This window comes from Anastrepha obliqua, chromosome 3, assembly GCF_027943255.1.
Source record: "Anastrepha obliqua isolate idAnaObli1 chromosome 3, idAnaObli1_1.0, whole genome shotgun sequence".
NCBI lineage: Eukaryota > Metazoa > Arthropoda > Insecta > Diptera > Tephritidae > Anastrepha > Anastrepha obliqua.
The window spans coordinates 8562111-8571100 of record NC_072894.1 but is presented as its reverse complement, the minus strand read 5'-3'; the positions used below and the strand labels follow the sequence as shown (position 1 = coordinate 8571100).

Here is an 8990-nt window from a genome sequence, read left to right as displayed (position 1 = left end):
AAAGATCTTTTCGCGAAGTTCATGGAGCACTTCGTCCATTTTAAAGTCAACATAATCGGCTAACAATTCAGCAAATCCAGCAATTCTTGCAGTCATTGCTGGTTTTCGCACTGGCTTTACTCTTCAAATTAATTGCAATTCGATTCAATTCAATTCAAAGCCATCACAAAGGCAAAGATATATGATACTGTAGCGCGAAGTATTGAAGAAGACGCCGAAAAGACGATTCGTCGACGTTCTCAACTTGTTGGCCTTTGTCTTCGACTACGTGGCAAATTTTGCGTCATCTTCTTGACTTTTTTTTTTATTTTGTTGGGACAAACTAGCAGCACTCTGACAACAAAACTACAGCACTCAGGCAACATTAAGTCTATTGTACTGCACTCGGTTCCCTTTTTTTAATTTTCTTCAAATCCACTCGGCCTCTGAAGAAATCTGAGTAGATCTTGTGGTGCCAAGGAGCCAAGATGGTCGCTTCTTAACACATCAGTGCTAAAGACCTCAAGACTGATTCGAGCGAAGGCCGGAAAAACGCTTCTACCATAGAAAGTGGCCCGTCATGAGTCTAACCAACTGTCTATAGTCCCTTCTACTTAATGACAAGAGGATCTGCGACAGTCCACCTGCCGATACCACCTTTAATAGATTCGCCTTTATTAATCACCCCAAAAGGTCACTTTTCTTTTTTACAAAATTGGTAAATAAATTTTGTGTCCCCTTGTAAAAGTTAACAGCGACACCTGCGTGCTTTGAATTTAGGGGTTGTTCAGCGAAGTGCTACCAGAACAGCTTCATGTTCATACATTATTTTTACTTTCAGCTTCTGATGGGAGACTTTTTCTTTTTCTTTAATGCCATCCTTTGTCAAGCCATAACTGAATCGTAGACACTTTGGATTTAAAATTTTCAAAACGGAAAAAATTCCTAATCGAATATTTACAAAAAAAAAGGCTATTTTTAAAAATTCTTTGTGTTCATACAACTTTAAATACCAAAAATACGTTTTATAAGTCCGCTATATGTAGCAAAAGAGGTGGAAAATTTGACACAAGTAAAACAGCAGTGGCGACTAATTACATAAATACGGATTATCATTAAATTTTCTGTGTGAATTATTATTGTTCAAAACATTTGGCACTCGTTTAAAGAGAAGAGCTTATTATGAAGATACCATTCCTCAGCCGGTCGGCACCTAAAGGTAGGTAACATGTTTTTGAAAATATAAAAATCGACATATGTGAACTCGTGTGTAGCTTTTGTGGCAACATTGGCGCTGCTCAAACTACATTGCATTGCATTTTTTAAACGTAAATTAAGGTTTTCAAAAACCATAACGCATCGCTGCAAAAGAGCTTTCACGCAATTGTGCTTTCTTAGTTTTGTGGTGTTGAAATGTGTCAGCTTATTGGCCTGCACTTTCGAGGCGAATGGAATTCAGTGGAGCAAAAGCCCACGAGTTCACCGCAAGAACTTTTTTCTTGTTTGTTGCCACAGACCAACTTTCTGTGACAGGTATCGGTACGTGTGGTTGTTGTTCACTTGCAGAACCCGAACCCATTTCATACACAACCGAGTTTCGGGATTTCATACAGAAAAATGCACCATTAGATTTCGAGACAAAAATGGCACGAGTACGTCCATTTGTATTCACCAGTTTTATAGCATGGCCGGCTTTTTGGGTGTATCGAGGCTTGGATTGGAGCAACAAAGTACATGTCGAACGATCGTTGGTGGCCTATATAAATCGGGTAAAGAAAAAGCAACAAAAAATTAAGGTACCAGAATATGTTTAACTCTTGAGTTGATATATGCACTCTTTTTAGACCTACCACCGGGCCAAGTTTATGCAGTTAGCGATTCTCAGCATGGGTCTAATATTTGCGGTTTATGAACAGACTCCTTTCTTTCATCAAGTGAGTCACATGCTCAAGGGCAGTATCGATGACGTTGACGAGTACACCGCTCAAACTCGAGTGATTGATTGAACGAGCCAAAAAAGAGCGAATGACTAAAAGACAAACTCAGGCGCTGGTAAATTATGAAATATGCTTCAGGAGATTATTTGCAAACAAAACGAAACAGAAGCATATTTTGTGTGTATATTAACTCAAGCAAAACTACTGTACATTTAGCACATTCAAGGCAGTCATGACGGAAACGTAGTGCTCACTTTTGATAGATTAACTTTGAAATTTCTTGAATAAAATTTTTTGAATAAAACATAGTTTTTTAGAAAAATTCAAAAACAATAGAAATTTTGCGTCTTTTGGTCAATTGTAGAATTTTAAAATTATGGTGGTGACATCTACAATATTTTGGGAAAAAATCTTTTAAATTAAAAAAATACAAAATTTTATTTAAAAAAAAAATACAAAATCACAATAAAGTTTCCCGTCAATCTACATATCCAAAGAGTACAAAGTTGATAGTCGAAGTATCTAAAGCACAATGGAAGTGGTGAAAAATTTGGTATATGGCAAAAAGGGCGCTCAACAGTCGAATTATGAGAATGGTGAGCTTCATAAAAATATCCACTAAAGAAACTCAAATAAAGCTTTACTAATTACTCATGTGTGTCTGTGTATGTATATGCAATTGCATATTGCAGTGCAGCGTGAAGTTAACTTAGGCGAGGAGCTACGTCGCCTCATGCACAGACGGGATATTCAGGAAACAATGGAATCTGCTGCACCTTTCTTCATAAGTGCCGCTGTAGCCTGGCCGTTGGTATGGTTGTATCGCGGTTGGGATTGGCATACAAAGAAGGGCAAGGAGACACTGCCGCTTTACATCAGAAAGGTGAGCAAAATATTCACGTAAAAATACTCAATGAGAAGGGTTGAACATTTTCTTCATTTCGCCCCTCTTCCCCCAGACTTTCTTTCAAGCGAAAGCAATACAACTCGCAGTGCTGGCTATGGGCCTGAGTTACATCATCGGCAGTACATCGACACGCAATATTTAGTAATCAACAAGGCGCTTAATTTTATTACTTCAAATTTAGGTGGTCAAACGGGAAAGCTAAGGATATCAAAAATTACAAATGGAGTAGCGCAAGATATGCTTGTATGTTAGTAGTTTTTATGAACGAGAACTCAAACCAAAAGAAATTATTGGATGATAGCAAGAAAAATGAAGAAAAAAATATAAGGGTGTGCCATTTTATTTAAGTTCATATTTTTAAATATCATACATACAACGTGTCGAAATTTTAAAAAGTAAAAACTCTAAAGCAAAAAATTAAAAACAAAAATGAAAAATATTTTGTGGAACAACAAAATAATATAGAATAAAGTAAAATAAAATTTAATTAAATTTAAAATAAATTAAATTAAAATTTATGTAAAAACGTAAGTATACTAAAATAGAAACAAACTATTGTATATTACAATAAAATAATCTCAACGATAACTGCAGTGAAAATTGCTGCGTAGACTTCACCTTGTCTAATCGGTCATTAAGGGATTAGGGGTAGAATTTCAAAAAAAAAAAGATTTTTTTTTTGGATTTTTTTTAAATTATTGTGTGAAAATTTGAAGTGAATCTGACAAATACTTTTCAAGTTACTCAATAGTTAACAAAGAGCGCTCGGGCGCTCCGGAATTGATAGCAAAATTTTAAATGCGTTCTTCTCAAAACAATGTTTGACGTGATAACGTCTTATAACTCGATGTAGCCGTCTGCACGCACCAAATAATTCATCGTTACCTTGCTTGAACTGCAAGCGAGAGCACGGAACGAACGACAAAGAGGCACAATCGGCCCCCGCGTTCGGCACCGTTCGGCGTCTGGCTCTCTACTACTTGAGTGAGCATATATATTATATGTATGTATATGCGCATATGTAGTATATAAATTCACATATTTGTATATTTGCATATGTCTTCTTCCTGTGTGCATGATAATGAACCATTTCTCTGTTGAGAATAGGACGATGAGAGAAAAAGTAGGAAATGAAAGGGGGTGTTTCGAGTGTAATGTGTCTTGAAAAAGGCAAATCGATGATGTTGCCTCTTAGTGTTGTTGACTTATTAACGTCTGATGCACAGCCGAAATTGAAGATATCTTTCATGAATTTGATAAATGTTTCGTCATTTTTCACGTTTGTGTAAATGCAACTTGATCAATTCCATTGCGATTCCATTTACCTCCTTCTCTATATCCATACAAAATATCTATCAAACAAATAAAATTAAAATTTTCTTTTGAAAAATGCAACCATTCCATCAGTATTTTCTTATGACGTTGTCACGTTAAACTATCGTCAGTAAACCGACTTTACAGACAACCTCTTTTTTTGCAATTAATTCTCGGTTTTTTTCTCGAAAATCTAAAAAATATTTCCTGTTAATTTGGAAAAAAGCTTCCATCCGGCACAAGATTATCTATTAATAAAACTAATTTCTCTTGTCCGATTGATTTTAGATGAATATCCAACGACTTGTGATGATCACCGCAAGGGACTGCTGGAGAAACGGGCTCCACACAAACAGCGAAAGCTTTTACAACTATTAATTTTTTTTTTTTTTTAATTTAACTAAAGTCAAATCGAAACATGATGTATAAATGCTATGCTTTTATTTTTGGAAAATCGAGTAATTGAAATCGAGTAATCAAAAAAATTATTCAAAATCATCATTTTTTCGGGCCTCTCAATAATTTACAAATATGCACAATAAATGAGTCTGGTTGTTAACAGCAATCAAAAACTGACACTCACAAATCCACTTCGTGCCAATGACATTTAAAAATAAAGTAAATGAAAAAAATGCACAGTAATTCATATAATATATATTTTACGGTTTGAGTTCTTTTTTTATTTTATGTAACTGCAACAGTTTTACATTTATTTTTTCATTTTTAATTTCATGAGATAAATGGGCACACTTTGACGGCTCTTTCCTTACGCTGGAAAAAATGTAACGTAACCTTGAATTAAATGTTTATGTATGTATGCATGTTTGCAAGCGAGAAAAAAAATTATTGAAATGAAGGGGTGTAAATAAGCACTTAAATTTCTTGACGAGCAAAACATGTAGGTCAAACACACAAATTGCGTTACAATTGTCCACATGCCATTTTTTTCCATAAGTCGAATTGTGCAGCGATACTGCTTTAGAATAGATTTACGAATTCAACGGAGTAGATGACTAATAAAGAGCTCAGGCTCAGTTGGTCGTCATTAAATAAACTTTTTGAGGTGAAACTTCTTAGGCGTCGATGGACGAGCGAGAATGGGGAGAAAAATTACAAGGCCATGTAACGTTTTGGGCATTTTCGTTCCGCGAGAGAGAAAAAAAGATATAACGTAGAGGAAAAGGAGAGAGATAGCTATACCTTATATATATCTTAGATACACTTTAGGTTATTTTTCCTTGTGGTTGCTAATTTCTAGTGAGAAATAACACTGCCTACTTTTTGGCGCTTTTTTGTTGGTGCAAACTTGTAGGAAATATATTTTTGGTGCGTACTTTTTGGCGTTATATTTCCTTGGTGCCTACTGTTTGGGGCGTTTTTAGTCGCAATTTTTTTGGCGTTTTTTGTTTTTTGGTGCCTACTTTTTGGCGCTTATTTCCGTTTCTTTTCTAGTTCTTTTGCGTACTATAAAGTGCAATCCATTCCGGCGTCGGATATATTGGTATTGCCTTGCGGTAATTTGTGCCGTCCGGTATTTACCTTCTCCGTTTTTTGTAAATTTTGTCTATTTGTATTCTCAGCCAATGTTGTGAATGTCGGGTCTCTCCCTCTTTCTTTGTCTGCCTTGAAAGTTTCATTTCTGTTATGTGTACTGCGCTACACACACTTTTTTTTCACTGAACATCTCATTCCTAATCCTAGCGAAGGCTGATAGACACACAGAGGTACTAGGGTCATCATGTATGCCGACCACATTCAGATATTTAACCCCCTGTGGATATCTTTTTTAAACCCTTCGGCTGAGCACCCGGATGGGTCACGCTTTTTTCGTCTTGTTCGAGGTTCCTTTTTATATTATATGATTATATCCATAAATCGATAAAAAATTAAATTTTAGGCAGCTACCTGGAAGCTCAAGTCGTTAGCTATAACAGAAATATTTTAAATTCACGTCTAAAGTCGAGAGAGCCGGGCCAGAAAATTCTGGCGGCTCAGCAGTTTCATCTACCGACGTTACATGTAAAACGTGCCGTGGTGCCATAAGGCAAGTATTGCCACACTTAACAAAAAAAAAACATTTTTTTGCACCCTTAATAAATTCGTTTTGAGACAAAGTGCACAACGTTGCCATCAAATGTTTTCTATGAGTGATTAAAATTTATTGTTTTGTGATGAATGCATTCAGGCAAACTAAAAGAAACTGAACTTGAAGGAAAACAAATTTAGATCAAAATTACACTGAAATTTCTTTATCCATTGCTATGTTGAATACGTTGGTATTCAAGCAATTACTGCCTCACCCCCTGTTTTCACCCGATCTGGCTCCCTGCGACTTTTTCTTGTTCCCTAACACGAAGAAAATGGCTCTCGGGAAAAAAATTTAGTTCAAACGAGGAAGCCATAGTCCGGACAGAGACGTATTTTGGAGAGTTCGATAAATCCTACTTTTTGGAGGGGTCCAAAAAATGGCCGAAAGTAGGGGCAAGTATACCTTTCTAAAAGGGGACTATGGTGAAAAATAAAAATAAATTTTTTTTTTGAAAAATTGATGTCTAAATTTTTAACTTACACCCTTTTTGGGTGTTTGGCCGAGCTCCTCCTCCTATTCCCCTCCTATTTTTGTGGTGGGCGCCTTGATGTTTTTCAACAAATAGAAGAACCTAGAGTTTTACGTCCGCCTCCGAACGACAGATATTCTTTAAGAGTAGTTTTTTCACGCCAGACATTCACAGACTTGTCTGCCGAAGAGCGACCGATTCGGAGGCCGCTTATGTTACCGGGGAATCACCTAGCTTAAGGGAAGAAACCGGTTGAGGAGACCAAAATTTTGGTGTTTTTCGAGAATTTTTTTAACAAAGAAGGAATAATCAGAAATTGTTTAAGTTTAGAGGATATTTTATTTATATTTTTAGGTACGCTTTTAAATTTTTCGAAGCTATTTCCGCGGGAGATAGTGGCGTTAGAGCGCGCTGTCCATGGACGATCGCCATCCGAGTGTCTTGCTGGTGGGAATTCCTGAAGTTGCAATTTTTTCTGAAATCAACAGCAATTTTTTTTTTATTAACAACATATTTCCTAAAAATATGAACCTAATTGTGGTAAAAAAGTATTGAAAATTGCATGCTTTTGAGGCGCTTGAACACAAAGCAGTTTTTTTATACCATATTTTTTTATCTATTTTGCTTAAAAAAACATATTTTAAATAATAATATAATCCCAGTATTAGGGTCATATAGATTAGAATTGAATAAAGAAAAAATCACGAAAAATTTTAGAACGATTGGTCGATAACTTTTTAAGCTAGAATGGCCACGAGTTGAAAAAAGTAGTTTCGAGAAAAACGTCGTTCTAACTAACGCGCGCTACGGTGCGGAACCGACGGGCAGTCACTTAAGTGCTCGTAGAATCGGGAATAATGCAAATTTCGCTTTAAATTTTTTACCACATATTCTTGAGTAGTTATACTAACGATTTATGTAATAAAAAAAATCAATTTTTTTATCGCTGTAAACCGGTTTCCCCCCTTAAATTCAGCCAAGGGCTGTTACATCAGCAGCATTTTCGCAATGTGTTATGTTGTTACAACAACAAATACAGCAACCCAGGGTTAGACCATCCATCTTACTCGCCGGATCTTGGGCTGTGCGATTTCTATTTTTTTGGTTTTTTAAATGAAAAATCACGGCACCACTAGTCCTGATGAAGCTATTAGAAGCAGACTTTTAGCGCAGACTCTAATAATGAAAAATGCAGCAGCAGTTTTTTTGGGGTTAGAGGAGAGGCGTACGTTAAAGATAAATATGTTGAAATCAAAGTAAAACTTTCCACGGCCTCAGCCTCGCTATTCAATAGCTACACTTCGTAGATAAACCAGACTGTTGTTGTTATTGTGAATTTTCTCACTTTGTGTGAGCAAAGCACAAATTTACTACTTTTAGTGTGAAAAAAAAATCCAACTTTTTTTTTCTTTTTTCTTTTGTTTTTGTTGGCAGTGTTACAGAGTTGTGGCTAAAATTTGTAGATATGTATAAAGTGGATGATAATTTTCATAAATATTACACAAAATGTATACAAATACTTAGGTATCTGCACGCACGCACGCTCGCTCACCTGTATCAGATACATTTTTTTAAATTATTATATTTTTCTGGATAGTTTGAGTAGCAAATTTTTGGTTGAATCTATTTCTGATTACACTGCTTTACTTATCGGCGATGTTGCGTGACTTTTTGGGGCTTTTATATAATTTTAATAATTTATTATAATTTTCGTTTTTTACTTCACAAAAGCTATTTTTTACTATATAGTTGTGAGTTTGCGGTTGTCGCACATTCGATTGATGACGCGATTAGCACAAATTAGCAAAACTCTTGCCACCGGAAGTATGCACATATACATATGTACGAGTATGTAGATGCAATGACACTCCTTCACACATAAAAATATATTAGCTTTAGCTTGGCTGGCAATCCTTATGGTTGGTTTGTTATCAAATCAATGGCTTTTTTTTGCTGGTTTATTCCCTTCTTTGTAATGGTCAATTATTGCGGGCAGCGATGCCGTGTTGTTATTGTGGTTTAGTCGCTTTAATGACGTTGCATACACTCGTTTTATTCACTGCCTGCCGCGCTCTAAATGCATGCCACACAATTGTGCCACTTGTTGCGCTTGAATTTTATTTTTATTTTTTTTTTTTACTATCCATTCATCAACTGCAATTATAACGAGTATGCTGCTGCATGCATTCCTCTTGCTTGTTGCACATTGCATAAAAAAGTATTTTTTAAACGTTTTCACGGCACGGACCGGACCGCACGGCCTGTTTGCCTTTTGGGTTTAGTAGCGAGATTTGT

At 35.9% G+C, this 8990-nt stretch overlaps 2 protein-coding genes across 4 annotated transcripts; both read left to right on the top strand.

The window, feature by feature from the left end:
* Positions 1-862: 862 nt before the first annotated feature.
* On the top strand, positions 863-2255 carry LOC129241473 (uncharacterized). Of its 3 annotated transcripts, none has more exons than XM_054877809.1 (3): positions 863-1198; positions 1546-1748; positions 1824-2255. In XM_054877809.1, the coding sequence occupies exons 1-3, from the start codon at positions 1162-1164 to the stop codon at positions 1983-1985; spliced, it is 402 nt and encodes a 133-aa protein (XP_054733784.1). In that variant the 5' UTR covers positions 863-1161; the 3' UTR covers positions 1986-2255. The 3 variants fall into 3 exon arrangements, with proteins under 3 accessions (XP_054733784.1, XP_054733783.1, XP_054733782.1); XM_054877808.1 differs by having other exon boundaries at positions 1513-1748; XM_054877807.1 differs by having other exon boundaries at positions 1495-1748.
* A 165-nt stretch (positions 2256-2420) lies between these two features.
* LOC129241474 (uncharacterized) lies at positions 2421-3266 on the top strand. Its single transcript, XM_054877810.1, has 3 exons — positions 2421-2512; positions 2609-2799; positions 2876-3266. Exons 1-3 carry the CDS (start codon positions 2449-2451, stop codon positions 2963-2965), a joined length of 345 nt encoding a protein of 114 aa, XP_054733785.1. The 5' UTR covers positions 2421-2448; the 3' UTR covers positions 2966-3266.
* The last annotated feature ends 5724 nt before the right edge of the window (positions 3267-8990 follow it).

What these genes read in the sequence shown, in the direction of transcription:
- LOC129241473 (XM_054877807.1), top strand. Translation starts at nt 1,162, where the DNA reads ATGAAGATACCATTCCTCAGCCGGTCGGCACCTAAAG. An exon ending in CAGCCGGTCGGCACCTAAAG is followed by an intron (nt 1,199 to 1,494) that starts GTAGGTAACATG and finishes TTGTTGCCACAG; the next exon opens with ACCAACTTTCTGTGACAGGT. An exon ending in TGGTGGCCTATATAAATCGG is followed by an intron (nt 1,749 to 1,823) that starts GTAAAGAAAAAG and finishes CACTCTTTTTAG; the next exon opens with ACCTACCACCGGGCCAAGTT.
- LOC129241474 (XM_054877810.1), top strand. Translation starts at nt 2,449, where the DNA reads ATGGAAGTGGTGAAAAATTTGGTATATGGCAAAAAGGGCGCTCAACAG. An exon ending in ACAGTCGAATTATGAGAATG is followed by an intron (nt 2,513 to 2,608) that starts GTGAGCTTCATA and finishes TGCATATTGCAG; the next exon opens with TGCAGCGTGAAGTTAACTTA. An exon ending in TGCCGCTTTACATCAGAAAG is followed by an intron (nt 2,800 to 2,875) that starts GTGAGCAAAATA and finishes CTCTTCCCCCAG; the next exon opens with ACTTTCTTTCAAGCGAAAGC.